The sequence below is a fragment of the Glycine soja genome, chromosome 14 (assembly GCF_004193775.1).
Source record: "Glycine soja cultivar W05 chromosome 14, ASM419377v2, whole genome shotgun sequence".
In the NCBI taxonomy this organism is placed as follows: domain Eukaryota; kingdom Viridiplantae; phylum Streptophyta; class Magnoliopsida; order Fabales; family Fabaceae; genus Glycine; species Glycine soja.
Genome location: NC_041015.1, coordinates 18,820,885 through 18,841,912, shown reverse-complemented (window position 1 = coordinate 18,841,912; position 21,028 = coordinate 18,820,885). Strand labels below are relative to the sequence as shown.

Below are 21,028 nucleotides of genomic sequence, written 5' to 3'. Positions count from 1 at the left end.
AATTCACGTCGCCTCATGAATCTTCCTTTGCATTGAATGGCAAGTACATTGAGTCAAAAGTCCTTTGCGCAGAGGCGTAGGGTTTGGCGATGAGGTCGCACATTCGGGAATAGACCTTATGCAGGTAGTGTACGGCAAGGCATGCGACCTCCTCACTGAGGATTAAGGTTCGTCACCACCACCTTCACTTCGGAGCCTAGATCTACGCTAAAGACCGTTGATTGTGACGAAGAGAACTGGAGCGCGGCAGAGAATAGTGTTTGGCCGCCGAGAAAGTGAGGGAAAATCAGGTGAATGCTGTTTTTTGTGGGGAAATGGAAGAGAGCATGGTGGTGGTGGTGGTGGTGTTGTGGGAAAATGGAAGAGTGAGTGCAAAGAGAGTGATGACGTGTTAGTAATTAAGCTTGATGACGTGGTATTCCATCTGTCATGTCATCACTTAATAAAATGAGACTAACAACAGATACTACATTGAAACATAAAAAAAATTAAAGTATGTAGATGACCAAAAGTGAATTAGAGGTAGTAAATTAAAAATGGCCTATTTTTCAAGTATGATAAACATATTTAAGTCTATTTAATATGCAAGGATAAAATTGTATACAATAATCCTCTCATACCTTCAAGCCTATTTAATATGCAAGGATAAAATTGTATACAATAATCCTCTCATACCTTCAGATAGCAAGGATCCTTCTAGAACCAAAGTATGTTAGTTTTTATCATTTTTATTCATTATAATATTATTTATCATGTTATTACTTATATGACTTATGCAATATTTGAGAAGGGATCAATTTACTCCAAGAATTACTCTATAAAGTTACTTTCTTAAAATAAAATAAAAACTCTAAAGAATTACTCTTCATCCTTGATATTCATTTTCTTAAAATCTAAATCTAATGATTGTGATGAGTATTTAATCTTAACCATTAAAATTTAAGAAAATAAATGACAATAATAAAAAATAATTCTTTTAAAGTTACTCTTAAAATAACTTAATCCCTCCTTATAATCTTTTATTAGTATTTTTTACAAGTGTCTTGATTTTGTGCTATTATAAAATAATAGTCTAAATATTATTTTAGTTATAAATTAAGAGATTTGCAGTGTTAACTTAATAAGGACTCGTGACATTATTCTGTTTTTTATATTATAGAGAAAGAGAACATCTATAAAAATACAATTTTATGCGCATTCATTGACGTTTAATACAAAGTTTTACTGATAAAACTCGTGAATTAAAATTCTCATCTCGATTTTTGCTTTCACACCAAACTCGCCTGCACATGTACTAAAATATAACCAAATACTACACGCTCAATAAATTTTAAGAAAAAAATCGTCGCATAAAACCATACATTTATCAATTTCTAAAACAAAATACTTCGTTCTTTGCAAAATTCTCCGCATAGCTGCTGAACCATTCATCAAGTAACATTTAATGCGTGAGTGCAGAAAAATTTTCAATGCAATAACAGTCATAAGTGACAGTTAGCTTCCAGAGACAAAATCAAAATCAAACCTTATCCCTCCCTCTCTAATCTCTATCAAGGATACTAAAACTTTTTATCCTTCAGGAGAATCTATGATTGTTTTAAATACTTAAAAAAAAGTACAATAGGAACAGCAAATTATCCAACAAGACAAGCTGAGCAGTTCCTTCCAGCCCCAGACAAGCAAATCTTAACTGAATCAGCTTCTTTGTCTTCCTAAGAAATTTTTCCAGTTGACATTGGGCACTTCTCAAAACAATTCGGTATGTGCATGATGGTGAGGCCGGGGATCACATGGTGTTGATTCACCAAAGAATGATGAGAAACATAAATACTTTAGAATATAGTAGAATTAGAGTAGAGTTGGATCAATTTATCCTGAGCTTCTGGGAAAAACTTCCGGGCAAATAGATAGCATGATCGTTTCGAGCCATTCAACACGCAAGGTGTAATCACCACTGTTCTCTGCAAGGCGATGAAAAGCAAATTAAATAACAATGCATTCCTTCTCAAGAAGTAGAAGCAATATCACATTATATAGAGGAATGAGATTCGTACCTTTGCATCACTTGTAAAATGTGGACTTTCGTCAATGTACTGCAGCGAATGAAATCACGTCATTAAGCAGAATTCAGGATAAATGCTGTTTTAGAACCATGAAGCAACAAGAGACATGGAAGTAACTAGGTGTGCAAATAAAAAATAGAAAGAAGAAAAATAGACAAGGGTCATGAGGGAAATAGAAAGCAAGTTCATTCAGATCAATGAAATTACAAGTAACAAGTTCATCTCGAATACACTCAAATCCTCACTGTTGAGGAGATTCTCCTATAACTAAAACTATCAGCCCAGTCACTCAGCTTCCATCACAAGACTCCTAGAAAATTATGTTGAGTCCATCATATAATTAAATACAATCTACTTTTTAACACAAGTGAAATTCTGGAAAAAATAATTCACTTAAGTAAATTTTCTATTTTATTTTCCTTATTTTCTATACTCCATAATTCTTCAAAGTTATTAAAGTTGCATTTTTTGGACACCAGTCTAAACACCAAATTGACACCTCTCATCAGAGATGACAAAAAAAAAGTATTCACTGAAATTCGCATGTAAAATCCTCTACGGGATTATTATAAATATATGTTTCAAAATTGTTTATTTTTAATATTATTTTATTTTTAATTCTTTAAAATGTTATATTTTAACAAATATTCACATATACCCGCTTAACAGATACCTGTATGAATACCGGCAGGTGATGAGGGACTACTACCTACACCCGCCTCATTGCCACCTCTACCTCATTTCTCTCCTTATCAAATCATATCACTCATCACATTTATCACTTCTCTCTTCTATTTCTTTCTCTCACCGGTGCAAATACCTCTACCGATGTCCAAACATTTTCCAAGTTATTAGGGTTCATGGGGAAATTTTTAAGGCAAAATTAGTATGGTTAAAAGTAAAATAACAAAAATGCGAAAGAGGCAAAATAACTGATTAAGAAGATAAAATCTTCTAGGTGGTAGGCAATGGCTGGTATGGGTGGCACGGTATGCAATAATAAACTTGGAACTTCTTACTGAGCAGGTCACAAATAGGCTTCAAGTATAATTCATTAAGATGAAACTTAGGTACAATTCCTTAAGTACTTTCAGTGTTATTCTTCAATCATAATCTAAGTTTCGCCTCAATAACCTGTTCTAACCATTATTACACATAATTGAAATCCTAGACAGCAATACCCAAAACGCATAAAAAGACTGCACATAAGTTTTGTCCAGTTTTAACACCATGCCACTCATGGGAAACATGAAAAAAAAATGGTTTGAAGATTCAACATGAGCAAAAAAAAAAAAACACACATCTGAAGGGAATGAGTAAAATTTGCCACATACTGCTATGTTTTTCATGACTTGATATGTAATATCCCGAGCTCTGAATGACCTTGGATGCCATTTTCCTTCAGACCAATCAACATATGTTATCGACCAATTTGCGATTCCACCAGGATCAAGCATCTAAATACACACCAAATGAGTTAGCTGCGAGTGAGATAGATGCCTATCATTGCAATTTAAAAGAGAACAGATTGGTGCACTGACAGTAAAGAAGGTTGGCAGATAATGCTCATCAGCATAGCAGTTGCGGTTTCCCTCCATATTTGGCTGGAAGTTAAAAGCATGAACAGTATTTTGTTAGTGAATCTATCTTTATATATCCTTCCAACAATTTCCAAAAATAGCATAAACAGGAAACAGTATAAATACTAACTCGTGAAAGAATGAAAGTAAAAAATAATTGTTGAAGTAATGCTACAGTGACTTTGCTCATCAGCATAAACAAAATAAAATTAACTGTCCGACTGTCAGTCAAATTATCAAGAGAAGCACATTTACTTTCAGAAAATCATAAAAACTCATGCATGCTGCAAGCAAGCACACTACTTATATCTGAATAAAAAATTATCAGTGACGTCATACTTTTAGCATATGCATTTCTTAATAGCAAATGAAGAAATATATTTACACATGAGGAATAACTAAAAAGCAGAAGAACGAAGAACCAATATATTTTATTGCTGGGTATTAGATATCAAAAAGCTACTGATAATTATGTCCAGGAAATCTTTATAATCTTCCGGCAAACTTAATCATGCGTAAGCTAATTACAATTTAGAAACTTATTATATCCTGCAGTAAAATGCTAATCAAGGGGATTTCTTAGTAAGTTAAAAAATTTGATTTCTAAAAGACAGTGGACAAAAATATTTGAATATAACTGGGCTATTGTAGTTCAGAAATCATATATGCATTTACCTACACTACCATTCTTAACAAAGATGATAAGATCATAGGAATAATACCAATCAAACAATTCATCCAGTCAGCATACAAATAAACAAGTGGTTCTTAACAACATAGTACCCTGCAATGGTGCTTGAATTTTGTAAAATAGAGACTATCTGCCATAACTATAATAGCATGCTGCCGTTTCATTGAGAACCACTGCATGAGAAACCACAAGATCCAAATCAGCTGCATGGCAGAAAAGTTTTCAATGGTTCCTTACAATTCTTTATTTGTAATATAAAACCCAATTTTCTTGCAAATTTTGACTATGATGAATGGTTATGCATTTTAGAGGAGACATGAATAACCAAAAGAAAGTACACTCTGAAGTCAAAAACTTCTGCCAGGTGTAAGTTTCACAAACTAAGAATGAAATTTGACAACTTAAAATGACTGGAAGACAGTTATATTGTCCAACAACAACTCTTAGGCATTAAATTATAAATAGGTAATATATCACGTAGAATTTATGAAACAGTGAAAGAAACAAGCTATTGTTTTTCTTTTTTTCATAGTGCACATCATGAAGGATTGCCTGATAAAGGAAAGGACAGCAAAATGGGACATAAATGAATTCCTCAGTGACATCAATCATATTATAAAGAGGAAAAAATACTTTATAACTGAAACCAATGATGTTCCCATTGTTTCTACAATCTGTAGATGTAAATACAAATCAGGGTATATAGAAAACAATGATGGGAGAAACAAGTCATAAAAGTAGGCAGTTGGCTTCTTGCAAACCAGATTAGCCATGCAATGCTAAGTGAAAGGGATAGCAGAAGAGAAGAGTGACCTCAATGAAACACTGCAATTGAATAGATGCTAAAATTTTCTAGTACAGGCAGATATCAACATCCGTAGAAATTATACCTGTGAACCCTTTCGGAAATCCTTCTTTTCTACTTCAGGCAGCATATGTTCTATATACCTGCCATTTCCATGAGGACCAGGATCCACATAGCTTTATCCAAAAAGGGAGGAGGGGGGGAGTAGAGAAAGATTAATCCATATTACCATCCAAAAATTCAGCAGGGTAGAATCTTTGATGAAAGGAATAAGTTAAGAGTTTCATAAACTAATTTGAAGAAAATTGTTTTATATTTTATTACCTGTCAATAAAGCTGACATTTGTTAATAATAAGTAGTTGTACACAAATTCAAAGCGGCGCACAGGTATACAACTGAAGCAAAAATGAATTGCAGTTGATTAGATTAAATCCCACAAATCATGACTTAACAGCGAAAAAGAACTAGAAAACAAAAGTACCTTTCAGACAATAAGACAAAATGTTGGTTATCAGGGTCTAAAAGTGCATGTGCCAAAAGTCTCCTTTCTGCCTCAACCATAGAAATTTTTCCCCAGCCTACCTGAAAGAAATTGAAAACCAGTTGGCACAAAGAAACAGATGGAAAGACCTTATGAAAATTGGATGCATGTTGAGTACCAGGTAATCATAAGAATAGAAGAAAGTTTTTTCTGTTTATTTTCTCTGATGTTCAGTGTCCTTATAGTTCTGGCTCCAATTAGAAAGAGACTCTCATGCTATCCTCTTAAGAGGGAAATTCATGTACTGTTTATTAGGAGAACCACTATATTCTTTTGTGTATATACAAAAAATACATGTCCCACATGAACTCTCCAGGCTTAGTTGAGAGACAAAGGGGCAGCTTTGGTACAGCTAATAGAAAAAACGGAGTAAATATGATCGTATGAAAACAGAGAGCAACAAAATAAAGAGACTATGAGAGATTTGTGTGATAATGTCCTCAAATTTCGATCAATTGTTAAGTTATGTTATTAAAAGTATACATTAAATTCTATATATGATCCACATTTTTTATCATCCTTAGCTTATGTTGGAACTTGAAACTGTCATATAAAAGTGCCTGTAAATCATATATTCAATGCTATACACCATACCGGTTCACTGTGAATGTCTCGGCCAACAAAGAAGGGGCTGACATGTATTGGTTTTTCCTTTGATGAATGTACATAAACAGAGAATTTTCCCTCATGACCCTGCATTTGGTAACAAGTACAATTCAAATATAAAGGAAGCAGCATATCTACATCACATTCAAAAGAAAAGGAATTGCACTTGGTATTTATATCCAGATTCCAGAATGACAAGCATTGAAATTGATATTTTATTAATATATCCTGGTATTCTTGCGGTCTGGCCTTATGGGAACAGGTATAGAACAATGCTCAAATTTCTATTACAAAAAGATAGGGAAAAAATAGCAAAAGTACATGGAAAATAAAATAGAAACTCAGAGATGCTAGAAGCTACTACTCTGCCCCTAAGGCCTAAGCCTCCCAGAGTTTTCTTCATACATTCAATACTAATAGGTTTGCTAATTGTGTGTCAAATGTAGACCACAAACCACTATATTTATATTCACGAGTGGGGTATAGTAATATTATTTAATCAAATCTTAATATGGACATATGCTAAAACTAACTTAAGTATGCGCAACATGTGTTAAATGTGCTACATCTAACACTGCCTCTCTGGATTATACAAATCATATGCACCAAGCTTGTTATAATTATAAATATATTCACGTTGGGGGATTTGAGGTCAGTAAGCTAATCTATGGAACTGACGAAGTTAATCATAGTTTTTCTGTGAGGACTTTTTGCCGAAAGAAGTGACAATCAATCTCTGTTTGGTCAGGAAGGGTGGGGGGAATCAGAAGTGGGCATGAAAGGCTGAACCTTAAGTGGGTATGGAGGGATAGTGATAGGTGCAAGAGCAATTGGTGGTGACTGGTGACAAAGATGAGTTCTAAAGGAAGGATTCAATTGGTAGACAATTAGCAGAAGAAAGGAAAGGGCAGGTCTTGAAGAAAGTGGCACCAATTGAGACAAAATAGTGCTAGAGATCATAAGAATAAAGCCCAATAACCTTTTTGTGAGTGGGAATAACCAAGGAATAAGAATTTGGGAGATTTTGCAACTAAACTGTCTTTGCCAAACGTGAGATCATGAACAAAACATGTGCAACCAGAGACCCGGAGAGGAAGAGAATACAATTGTTGCTTAGGAAACAATAGAGTGAGGAACTTCGTTGTTCAGCACAATAGAGGGCATGCAGTACAATATACCTAAAATAGTTATCTCATCACGCTGCACTTTTTCCTTCTTCATTTCTTCCAGCATTGATATGGCTTGGAAGTCATGCCCATGTGTTGCATAAGCAACAATCACTGCTGACCATGCCTGTGTCTCCTAAGCATGTCCCTGAACACAGAAACCACATCATCCAAACTCCCACATTAAGCATGCATATCTATACGTGCAGTATTTTCCTTAACATACTGATCATACCCATTCTTCCTGACATGCTCATGGATCCACATCCCTAAGTCCAATGACCCTAGCAAAGCACACGACAGAAGTGCAACAAGCATGGTGGCATTGGTTGGCTTGAGGCCACTCTCCTGCAATTGTCTGAACAAAGCCAAGGCCTCAATGGGCTAGCTATTCTGAAAATAGCTCAAGATGATTGCATTATACACGACACAACATGATCATCAATCTTGTCAAAGACCATTCTAGCAGTAGCCATGTCATTGCAAGCAGAGTATGTGTTTATGAGTATTGAACACACATACATGTTATCACTAACCCCAATTTAACAGCAAGGCAATGTAGTTTTTTTACCTTCCTGAAGTGCCTTTACCCTTGCACAGGCCTTGAGAAGGGAGGAGAAAGTGTAATCATCTGGAAGGAGGCCAAGCACAAGACTTGAGAAAATAGAAGGATCGCTCTGACTCTGAGAGGTACATCAAAGCATGCATACCTAATTTCTGGTTGGATATCCATTGATATAGAGTTGGACTTGGAGGAGATTACTCAATAACTTCCTATATTTGTTTTGCTGTTAATACCTAGCTTCTGGTCTAGCTCTATAAGAGTTTAAACTTTAAACACCAAGCTTACTCAATGAAATAGTCCATACATACCCAACAAAGCTATAATTTTAAGCTATTCTATAAAACCAACCAAATACAAGATTTTCTTAGTCCACAGTTATGACACAGTTCAATCACAAACAACTAGTGCGAAATGCAAAGATATCTAACACACAAAAACTGAAAATTTCACAAAACATTAAGATTCATAACTAAAATGAGAAGTGAAATGCAATGTTGCTGACTTTTTCAATGCTTATCAAATATCAAACAAATGGTTTGACAGTTATCTCCAACAAAAGTTATTTATCAACAGAAATTGTTCATTCCCTTATAGTGGTTTTTCCATTGTAATCCAAATGAATTTCTACCATGGATAGTAGGAAATAAATCCAGATTCCATCCACCATTCATCTCCACAACTTGAACACAAATTGCCAGCAGATTATCTGTTTAAAATAAACCAGTCCACCAAATAGGGATCATAAATTGTCTGGTTTGTACCAAGGAAATTAGTCTTGCCCACCAAGACATCTCTTATATGTAAAAGGTGCTCGTCTCATTTGTATTCATAGCTTCAACATAGCAACAGAAAGACAGAGCAGGACCTATAATATATTCTTCTGTTCTGTAAATTAGTTATGGTCCCATTCTCAAACTAGTGCCTATCAAAATACTACTGTGGCTATATCTGCAGATGCCTATGGTGAAGAACCCAAAGCTACAAGTAGTAGAATAAAATTACAAAGAATATGAGAAAAATAATTGATAAACTGTCTAAATACAGCATCCATATTACTTAAAAAAGAAGGCAGAAGAGCAAGGTTCTATAGAATAGGAATGCCATACCTGAAAGAACATGTGCCAGAGCTTCTCGAAAGGCAACGAGCCCGGAGTCAAAAACAAAAAAGCAACTTTAGGTTTCTTGGTTTGCACAGGATAATAGTTCAGGATCTCATTAATGACAACCCGAGACTGAACCTCCGCATCAGTCAATTCGCGGGTATGAGCAGCTGGAGGCAGTTCAAAAGCACTACTACCGCAACCATGGGAGGAAAAGACGGAGCACGAAGAAGGGCTAGGCGGGGGGTAAACATAGGCAGCAATCAGAAACACACACACTATGGAAAGCAGAACAATAATCCAAGTAGGCCTCCTCAACTGTGGCCGGCTTCTTGATCCAACCATGATCAAAAGATTCCTTATGAATTGCGGCCATGCACGTTCCTTCTTCATTTAAGTTCGAGGTACCTCACCAGCTTCCCCATACATCCACCATCCATCAACACCCCTTCATTAATTTATTCAAACTCAACAACACTGTTCTCACTGCCATTGCACACACCAAAGTAACAAAGAGACTCACGATAACAATAAGAATAATAAGCACTCCAATAACAATCAACATTACTATTCATTTTTTATCTCATTAACAATGAATCAAAAAACATAAGCCAGATCTTAACCACTACTTCTTACCCAAATTAAGACGCAAAAACATCATTAAAGCTCAATTATTACCAAAAACTAAACACAAAATAACAAGATCCACGAAGAGAGCACAAAAACACAAGAGTGTCGTGTTATGAACCCTAACACATAAATAATTTAAGTCAGACAAACAACACACACAATAAAAAAATAAAAATAAAAAAGTTCTCTCTCTCTCGATATGTGTGTGTGATGAAAAAGAGAGTGAGGATTCAGATTTCAGATCTTAAATTTAGTGATTGAAATAACATTGGAGAGAAGAGGGAAAATGTGAATACCTGTGATCCAGAGAGGGATCTAAGAGGGACGCAGCGAAAAAATCGAAGAAAGCACAATGCGAAGAAACGAAGATGAATAAATAATAAATTAAGAAAAAAGAAAAGAAAGAAAAATAAGAAATGGAGGGCGAAGAAGAAGAACGAAGATGATGAATGGGAGTGTGGGAAAATGAAATAACACAGCGACAGGGACAGAGTGTGGAAAGAAGAGAACAAAGAGAGGAGTGGTTAATGTGTTCTTTCAGATTTGTGAAGCCAAGTGGAGAGCGTTGATTCCGGTGAAGTTAAATTATTATTATTTAATTAGATTGGTTTAATTATTAATATGATGAATATAGGAGACATAAGACATAACATAACACAACGTGGGTGTGTGGGTGTTTGTGTGTTGAGACTGTTTCTCCGCCCAATCGCTGTTGCGCAACTTCAACTTGTCATCTCTCACTCTCCCTTCGGATACTATTCTATGCACGTGCATGTACATGTAAATGTAAACGTATATTCACACACCCTCCCTCGTATATTCTTTACTTTTCTAATCTTTCTTATTATATTTTATTACAAACACTTGTATTTTTTATTCATATAATAACAAATCATGTAATGATAATTAATATCTTGTAAATGATGAAGATCTGAATAGAATAAAATTCATAATTTGAAGCAAAAGTCTCGATTTTTTTTACCAAAGGGTATGAATAATGTCGATCTATCTCCTTAAATAAATATTAAGTTCAAGATTTGTTAATAAAAAAACATAATCAAGATGAAATAACACATAAAAAATTATCCATTAAATTTTTCAACAAACTATTCATACTATAACATATTGTTAAATTTGTATCAATAACATATAACAAAAGAAATATAATTTTGAAATTTTATGAAAAATTACTTTAATTTTCAACCTAAAATAAATAAGGGACCCATTTTGTAACTTTTTAAAAATAAAAAACTAAATTACAGCCTAAAATAAAGATAAGGGACAACAAACTACTTCAACTAAAAAAAACGGTAGTTAAGAAGAAGAAAAAATATTAAAAATGATAAATCAAATTCTTTAAAATTAATTTTCAACAAAATTAATGAGAATGTCACGTACATTTATAATATTATATTGGTGATTAAAAATATAGTAAATATTACAGTACTTATATAATTTATTTTATTATTTTGGCATTATATATACAACAAGATATTAATAATAATAGATTAAAAGAATTTTTTTCTATTATTTTTTGAAAAAATTTAATCACATTGTTTATTTTAACCATTTCATGTTGGACAAGTAGTCTCAATAACTTAAGACGGGATGAATTAAGTTTCAAAATTTTTTCACTAACAAATTTTAACCCCCTTTTAAATGATATATGATAGGTTCAGAATGCAGAAGAAGAAGTAATCAATTTAATAATATTCTTTTAAATGTGCAAGACATAGTAAACTGCAATAAAATAACTAAGATAAGAGAAGAGAAAAATGCAAATTCAATTTATACTAGTTTGGTCACTTCCCGTGTCTAACCTCATTCCTCAACCAACCCACTTGAGATTTTTCATTATCTCTGTAAATCTTTTACAGACTTTGAACACACTTTGGGATCACTCACCCTTGTGTTCAATATTCTGACAATCCAAGAGACAAACAATGTCTTGATTACAACTGAGTTTATGAGATGAACATAAAGATTTCTCTCCTTTAGAGTAAATGATACAAATTGAAGTTCCTAGAAGAATTCTTAATAGATTTGCAAGTGTTTTGCCCATAGTTATTTAGAGAGCATTTGACAATTAAGTTCTCTTATAATATCTCTCTTGCTTTTCGAAGTCAGACACATGTGTATAGGCCCATTGTGTCTTTTCAAAATGGTTTGAAGAGATATGTCTTTTCAAAAAAAAATTCTGAAATTTTTTCACTAGTAATCGATCATAGGATTCTGGTAATCGATTACACAATTATATTTTGAAGGATCGTGACTTTTTAAAGTGTCTTTTGAAGTATCGTTACTGGTAATCGATTACAAACATTTGATAATCGATTACAAGATTTAAAATTCAAATTCCAAAACCCTTTTGAAAAACTCATTTACAATCTTGTCTCTGGTAATCGATTACAATACCTGGTAATCAATTACGAATGCCTTGAGTTGTTGAAAATAATTACTTGAGGCCAAAACTGATCAACCAGTGAGATTCTTTTAACAAATAAACTCAGACCTTATCTTTTTCCTGATCTTGTTTATTTGACATTGAATCAATCTTGAAGCAATATTTGTTTGCTTAACCTTGAATGTTGTTTGAAGCAATCTTGTTTGATTATACTTTGGTATCATCAAAAACCTGTATTCATACATTCACATTCTCTTCCTTTTGATGATGACAATTATTATCAAGTAAATTCTTTTCGACATCATCAAAACCTTCATGATTCACATTTGATTATTTATAATATTTATCTTATTTAATTTATCACTTTATTTCATGATATTGATTATAATTGATTTCTTAAAAAATGACCATAATTGATTATAGCTTTTTATATTATTTTAAAATTTTATTTTAGGACACTTTAATTGCATAATTAAAGTATGAGTTTACTAAAGTTTGTGTTAAAAAAATTTATATTGGTTGAAAATATTTTGATACAATATGAAATTAAAAGTAGAATGCGTGATAGGAAAAGAAATAAGAATCACGCGTAAAAATATAATTAAAATAATTGGTATACAAATAAAAAATACAAGAGCTTGAAATCAATTAAAAATTATAATTATAATTATTCTAAAATTCACTTTTATGAATAAAAAAAAGAAATTTATATGGACATGTTTCTTTCTGTCACCTTATATTTATCAACTACTTTTTTGAAAAGGTCAATATTAGGTATAAATTTGTTAACTTTTGTTAATGAGAGGATTTAAACTCATGATTTCTTCTCCTTCAACCACTAAATTAATTTTATAACTCCTACTATATTTATTAACTATATTTAGCTTAACAATTCCCAAATTTTAGCTACGTTTTAGTTATTTTATTAAACATGGCCAAAAGCTTATATACTCCTTCCCTCTCGATTATAAGCAAAAAAAAGACATATTTTACACTTATTAAAAACATTTATTAACTTCATTAAACTGTGTTATTTTCAATTAAAAATAAATATTTTTTCTAAATTATTCTTCATTATTGAATCTTGATATTAAACATAAAAAAATGTTTAGACTTTATTAAATGAAGAATATTTTAAAAATAGTTTCGTTAAATAAGACATGGTAAATGATATTTGTTTATATTTAAAGAAAAAATAAAGAATTTGTGTTACTTACATTTAAGATGCGGTATTTCTCGGCTTGAGGTTGCTGTGTCAACCAGATCACTTTATCAAAGAATGTTGCATGTCAATCTTTATTTAAGAAAAATAACCGAAAACTTATAAATTAGAAGTTAGGAACTAAAAACCTTATAAACTAAAGGTTTGTTTGGGATAACGGCAAGTCTTTAATATTTGATTTTTTAAGCAAAACGTATTTTTTTATACTGAAAACAAAATGTATTTAACAAATAAAAAATTGAAATAATTTATGTAATTTTCAAAATACTTTTATATTCATTTTTAAAACAAAAAAAAATGAATTGGTAAATTTGATTTTTAATTTTAAATTAAAAGAGAACGCATTCTCTTGCATTTAACAAGTGTCCTTTGCGTTGCCACCACTACATGTGTACATACGTACATACGTATTTATATCTATGATCAATATTAATATTGTTTTTGAATTATTAAAATTTTAAAAATTGACCAATGATTATTTTTGATTAAGTTTAATGTGGAAATTTACATTTTAAATATATATTTAAAAATAAAATAGACATACGCTAGAAATTGAATTGTTTTATGCAAACTAAAAATCTGAAAATTCAAACAAAACATTTAAAAAATTGAAACAAGTTTAAATTGAAACAATATTTTCAGCCAAATTTCTCCACAACTATTAGTTGAACAACTTTTTTTTTACGGGTAAGAAGCAAAGATAGATATTTATCATCAAAGAGTTGAGCTTACAATAATTTACCTGCCGAGTCAATTGAGTATTTGAGCTACACCCCTTTAGAAGATATTTTTAAAAAATGACTATTAAATATTAATAACTCTCAATCACTCAAAGAGCATTTCAAAGCAATTAAATACGGTGAGGGATTAAGAAGTCTCGTTACGACCGCCACTAACGAATTTAAAAGAAAAAATGAACAAGTTGAATAGGACTTGATAGATTAAGAAGTGTCTCAAAACACTTTGATTATCTTGAGATAGAAAATTACTTGTTGAGATTGTATATTTGTTTGCAAGATGATTGAAAGCTAGTCATTACACAAAATATAAATAAATTTTTTAATTTGTACTAGAGTCAGTAATGGTTTGCTAGGACAAAGAATATTGTTTGTAAAAGCTTGGTGTAGAGCTTGAGCTCTAGAATTAAAATGACAATGATTAATATTTGTAACTTGTTGAAGTCAATGAAACTTGGTAATTTGTCAAGAATTAGATATAATCTCAGTGGTTGAGATGAACCAATATATAACTTCTTGTGTCTTATCTTGCTTGTTTTCATATTTTGTGTTTTAAACTGACAGAAGGTGCTTTTGAAAATCTTTATTCGCTTTATAAAATTAAAGGCCATCGTATGAACTATCTTGCGAAAATCAAATCTTTATTCTTTGACGTTTTTATTATTAGATGATAACATTGTTGATTTAGAAAAATGTTTTAAAATTTCTAAAAAAACATAATTCAATGCCCCTTCTTATGATATTTTCCTTTAGAGTTTGGTATCAGAACTCAGCCTCTAAGGGTTGAGCACCTAACAGTGTATAGAGGAAAAGATTCTGATGACAAATAACAACAACAACGATCAGTTCATTGTTGAGGGAGCATGTCTCATAAGACCACTAGGCTTCACAAGAGAGGACTATCCATGCTGGAAGGACAAAATGGAGATGTACATCAAGTCCACTCTGTACATACTTTGGTTGATTATTACAAATGGAGATATATCCATTCCTAGACCAAAAGCAGAATGGACAAACACAAATCTTGCTATAATTAAGCTTAACAAAAAACCTCATTATACTCTGACATGTGCTCTATCCAGAAATGAGTACAACAAGATTTGTGGACTAAAGATAGCCAAAGAGATTAGGTAGTCGTTGAGCATCAACTATGAAGGAACAAAAGATGTTCAACTTAGAAAAGTTGTCGCTCTGACGAGACACTATGAGAGCTTCTCCATGAGAGACAAAGAATCTATGGATGACATGTTTGGAAGACTTCAAGTACTTCTAAAGAAACTTGAAGCTCTAGGACACACCTTCATCAAAGCTCAGATAAATCTAAAGATCCATGACAATTTTCCCAAGGTATGGGAACCGAAAACAATGGTCATCCAAGAAGCTCAAAATTTGAAAACCTAGCATGGGTTGTGATGTGTAAAATATGTTAGGCTCGAACAAGGGCAAGTGTACCCTATACAATAGTAAAAGTGGACTCGAAAGTTCGAATATCAAACCCAAAGGTCCAATTCTATTCCCAATGAGTTAAGTTTATTAAACTAATAGTAGAGATGATTAAAAAAAATATTTAAATATTTTTGCGGTTTTGGCTTTTATAAGAAAACAATTAAATGAATATAAAGAGAGGTTTTGAGTTATAATAATAGTGACTAAGGGTTATGGCTCACTAGTACCAATTTTCCCTCAATCTTAGTCCTACTGAAATTTTTCCCCCGGTTAATTACCAATTCCCAAAATCAACTAAAGCCTATGATCAAGGTCAGAAGATATTTTTGTCTTAAATCAATATCCCAATGATCATGGATCTATCAAAGGATAAAATCAATTCTAAGGATGATTAATTAAATATTAACTAATCTATCAGAGATTAACTAAATATTTTGGTCATGCAATTTTGTGCAAAACATTGTCTACCTAAATCTACCAATTACATGTAGATAATCACTACTATGCAATCGATTGAGTATTAGAATGATCGGTTCCAAATAAACATTAAAGTAAGGAATATAATTGATTAACATAAAAAAATGAGGAATTCCATTAAGAACAAAGAGAGGAGTATATTTAGACACTTACATCATAATCCCGGACTAGGGGATCTAGTCACTTATGATCAGAGTAAAACTAACAGTCCTATAAAAAGTAAACATAGACATAGCAATTGGCAGATACAATGATCACGATCCGTCCTAGTAGTGTTTTCCACGCTATTCCGCTCTCAAAAGCCCTCAAGGTTCTCTCAAATTCGTAAAAATATAAGAATAAAACTCAAGAATAAATTTTACAAAGACAGAGACCTCTATAGGTAGCTTCCAAAAGATAACAACATAAAAAGGTACACTACGACCGTGGTGGGTTCACCACGGCCATGATCGGAAGTGACGTTGAAGCCTTGGGCCATTATGAATTGACTATGCCTCTCTTGGTTGATGTTAACCCCTTGGCAAGTGTACCAATTCGTCCAAGTAGTATTTTAAAATGATAAGATCGAGTGTCGAGTCCACAGGGACTTTGACTGTACTCAGAGTTTGTATATGTCCAATTTTAAGCAATTAATGAATTGAATTGAATATTTGTAAAGTAATGACGCATAAATGTAAATTCGACGTAAATTAAACTACAGAGCTAGCATGTGCAAGGGTGAGATAACAAACACTCAGAGCAGTGAAGTAATAGTTGATCCAGACTTATGGGCATGTTGGGGGCTCAGCCTACCAGAACTACTTTTGATGCAATGTTATGATTTTTCTCTATTTAATATTATTCCAATTATTACCTACATCTACTAACCTACTCTAGCTATGATTCCTTACATAAGAGAGCCTAATTTACCTAATTTCATTCCTAATCCCTTAAGAGCTACATCAGACAAATTGCATTATAAGTAGATATGCATAATTTAGGCTAAATAATACAATTTTATCCCTATAGAATAGCCCAAGTTCCCTCCTCTTTTTCCTTTAAATGCAGCACGGTCATGTTTTTCGACATCGATGTGCACTAAGAAGGATAGGCGCACTAAGCGCAATGCACACCTATCCAGCTAGCTTAAGTGATCACATGCTAAGCTTCATGGTGTTCGCTTAGCACACTTGCGCGTGACAGCTGACTTCCAAAGTGGATTCCTGTGCAAAGCGATCTTCTTAGGCTGAGTAAACCTGATGCGCTAAGCGAGACAGTCGCATTGAGCATGATACTTTAGTTCTTTAATCCTCTTCCATGCCTCCTGTTGTATCTCTACAAAAAGTATACAACCAAAAACATTATAAATTTACTAACTTTAACATCTAATGGACAAAACTCAGAAGAAGCTAAATTCCTAATATTTTGACACAAAAGAAGTAATTAAAGAGAGGAAAATTAGATAATTGTGATGTAATTTAAATACACAAATTACGTATGTATAACAGTTATTAGTTGACAACGACCCTCATAAATTTATCATGACTCTCATGAATTGACCTCTCTTTGTTGACCATGACCCTCATGATTAAACCATGGTTGTTGTCAGATCTTGACGTTATTTTAAAGGATTGTTATCACTTTATTGTGGTCATGTTGTTCAATGTACCATGGCCATGATCTAGTGCAAAGTCTTTAAATCTTCATAAGTTTATGCAATTTCCAACTCATTCCCTCAATTAAGTGGTTGTGCTTATGCAATTCATAACTAGTTTCCAAATATGAGTTCTGACAAGAAAATGCAAGCAAAATGGCACAAAAACTCATACAAAATACAACTCTGAGAGTGGTTTATCAAGAGGAACTATTAGGAAAACCCATCTTTTTTGTAAATCATGTAAACAAAGGAAACAAATAAAAACTTCTTTTAAATATAAAGATGTTTCCACTACTAGGTCATTACAATTGTTCCACATGGATTTGTTCGGACCAACTCGAATGTTGAGTCTGGGAGGTAAGAAATATGGCTTTGTCATGATTGATGACTATTCAAGCTATACATGGGTTTACTCTCTTGCATTTAAACATGAGTCTTTCAAGGTCTTTGAGATTTTATGTAAATGGGTTCAAAATGAAAAGCATTTTTGTATTTCTTCTATCAAAAGTGACCATGGAACTAAGTTTGTGAATGCTGAGTTCATATCATTGTATGAAAGGAATGGTATTTTTCTTAACTTCTCTTTGTCTAGAACACCTCAACAAAATGTGGTAGTTGAAAAGAAAAATAGAAGTTGGCGAAAACTTACTTCTTAAACACTTTTGGGTAGAAACAGTGAACGTAACTTGCTATGTTCAAAACAAAATATTGATAAGACCATTGATCAAAAAGACTCTTTATGAATTATGCAGAGGAAAAAGACCAATAGTGTGAGTGTTTTATCCTTAACACTAGAGATCAACACATAAAGTTTGATTCAAAGGTGGATAAAGGAATCTTTCTAGGGTATTCTGATACATCTAAAGCTTACAGTTTGTTTAACTCAAGAACTTTTGTCATGGAAGAATCCATCCATGTTAAGTTCAATGATAGTCTAACAATTTATAGGTAGCTATTAGACATTGAGGATGATTTTGCATATATGCATATTGGTTTGTCTATTGCACTCAAGATATATAAGGTCAAGCAGTCTGATGAAATCCCTTCTCAGTTTGGAGAATTATCAAGGCAATAACCTCAGACTAAGGACTGAAAATTTGCTAACTACCACCCTCAAGATCAGATCATTGGAGATCAAATTGAAGGAGTCAGAACCAAATCATCATTCAAAGATCTAGCATCTTGTGTCTGAAACAAAACCTAAAATGATAGATGAAGCACTAACTGATGATGACTAGATCATTTTAATGGAAGAAGAACTCTACCAATTCACCAGAAACGATATCTAGACACTTGTTCCCAAGCCAAAGAACAAAAGCATCATTGGAACAAGATGGGTATTCAAAAATAAGTTGGATGAACAAGGTACGGAGGTAAGAAACAAAGCTAGGTTAATAGCTTGAGGCTATAGCCAGGAAAAAGGTATAGACTTTACAAAAACCTTTACTCATGTTGTTAGACTTGAAGCTATAAGAATCATGCTTGCCTTTGTTGCTCATAAAAATATATAGCTATTTCAAATGGATGTTAAAAGTGTTATTTTAAATAGCTTTTTAGATGAAGCAGTGTACGTAAAACAACCTCCTGGGTACACTTCTTGACCATGTTTACAAACTCAAAAAGGCTTTGTATGGTTTGAAATAGGCGCCACATGCTTGGTATGACAAACTAAGTTCTTTTCTTCTATAAAATGGTTTTATGAGGGGCAAAGTATATACTACTCTTTTAAAAAAAGAAGCTAGCAAATATTTCATTATAGTTAAAATTTATGTTAATGATATCATTTTGGAGCTAATAATGAATCTCTATGTAAGAATTTCTCTTATCTAATAAAGAGTGAGTTTGAAATGAGCATGATGGGAAAACCTAAGTTATTTCTTGGGCTTCAGATCAAGCAAGACAATAAAGGTATATATATTTATCAGTAGAAATAACTAAAAAGCTTCTGAAGAAGTTCAAGATGGAAGGCGACAAACTAATTAAAACACTTATGCATGATTCTAATCCTCTAAGCATAGACGAATCAGGTAAACCAATAGATTAGATGATCTATAGGTATGATTGGCTCACTTCTATATCTGATTGCAAGTAGACCTGATATTATGTACAATGTATGTCTGTGTGCTAGATTTCAGTTTGATCCTCGAGTGTCACATCTCAAAGCTGTTAAGAGGATCTTACCCTATCTAGTAGGTACTACTAACCAAAGTTTTTTCTATAAGAAAAATCAAGATTTCATGTTAATATGATATTGTGATGCAAACTATGCAAGATAGAGATGATAAATCACTTTTTGAGTGATATTTTGTGTAAGTTTTTGTGCCATTTTACATGTATTTTCTTGACAAAACTCATGTTTGGACAACTAGTTTTGTATTGTAGAAGTATAGTTTCTCAATCAAGTGAAAGAGTTGGAAATTGCATGATTTTATGAAGATTTGAAGACTCGATAGTTGATAATATTCGTGGTACATTTACCATGGTCATGGTAAGTAGCATGGGCAACACTGTGAAGACAGATCATGATCATCGTTCCTACCTTATTAATATGTTTATGTCTATTTCATATTAGACTTCTAGTTTTGCTTTGACCATAAGCAGCTAATTCCCCTAGTCCAATGGTTATGATGTAACTGCCTAATTGTACCTTTTTCTTTGTTCTTAATGGAATTCCTTAGTATTTTATATTAATTCACTCACTTCCTTATTCTTATTATTTATTTGGGAATTAATCTATCCTACTTAATCGAATTTAATGTGGTGATCATCTGCGTATGTTGGGCACACCTAGGTAGAGAATGTTTTACACCAAATTGCATGATCAAACCTTTTGGGTAATCTCCGGTAGATTAATTAATCTTTAATTGGTCATCCTTGAATTTTTTTACCCTTTAACTTAAATTGATATATCCATGATCATTGGAATATTGATTTAAGGCAAAGACATCTTCTGACCTTGATCATAAACTTTAGTTGATTTTGAGCATCGGTAATTAAATGTAGGAGGAATTTCATAGGAGCCTAGATTGGGAGAAAATTAGTACTAGTGAATCATAATCTTCGATCGCTTTTAATATCATTCAAATCTCTCTTTTGGGTATTTTACTTGTTTTCTTTTAAAACCAAAACTATAAAATCAATTCCTCTTTTGGTTAATCCAATGTTTAGTTTAATAATTTTGACTAATTGGGAACACAAATTGTCCTTAGGGTTCGATATTCAAACTTTTAGTCCACTATTCTACTCTGTAGGATACACTTGCCCTAGTGCGGGTATTATTTTTAAGCATCAACAGAGTTGAAGGAAAAAGCACAAGTGGTGGATGCCATTATATTGGACCCTATTTGATATCTTGGGC

General features: G+C 32.6%; 1 protein-coding gene across 4 annotated transcripts; it reads right to left on the bottom strand.

Moving 5' to 3' along the window:
- Positions 1–1,370: 1,370 nt before the first annotated feature.
- On the bottom strand, positions 1,371–10,340 carry LOC114385044 (glycosyltransferase BC10-like). 4 transcript variants are annotated; one of them, XM_028344981.1, is made up of 11 exons: positions 10,045–10,339; positions 9,125–9,534; positions 6,276–6,374; positions 5,622–5,722; positions 5,464–5,535; positions 5,225–5,315; positions 4,427–4,507; positions 3,605–3,667; positions 3,398–3,520; positions 2,055–2,093; positions 1,371–1,961 (listed from the first exon to the last, which is right to left on the bottom strand). In XM_028344981.1, exons 2-11 carry the CDS (start codon positions 9,509–9,511, stop codon positions 1,833–1,835), a joined length of 1,185 nt encoding a protein of 394 aa, XP_028200782.1. In that variant the 5' UTR covers positions 9,512–9,534; positions 10,045–10,339; the 3' UTR covers positions 1,371–1,832. The 4 variants fall into 4 exon arrangements, with proteins under 4 accessions (XP_028200782.1, XP_028200780.1, XP_028200781.1 ...); XM_028344979.1 differs by having other exon boundaries at positions 9,125–9,604; positions 10,045–10,338; XM_028344980.1 differs by having other exon boundaries at positions 9,125–9,566; positions 10,045–10,338.
- Between the last annotated feature and the right edge of the window lie 10,688 nt (positions 10,341–21,028).

Coding starts and splice junctions, on each gene's coding strand:
- LOC114385044 (XM_028344981.1), bottom strand. CDS start 9,511: ATGAAGAAGGAACGTGCATGGCCGCAATTCATAAGGAATCTTTTGATC. Junction 6,375..9,124: donor TCTGGCACATGTTCTTTCAG/GTATGGCATTCC, acceptor TACCAAATGCAG/GGTCATGAGGGAAAATTCTC. Junction 1,962..2,054: donor ATTTTACAAGTGATGCAAAG/GTACGAATCTCA, acceptor ATCGCCTTGCAG/AGAACAGTGGTGATTACACC.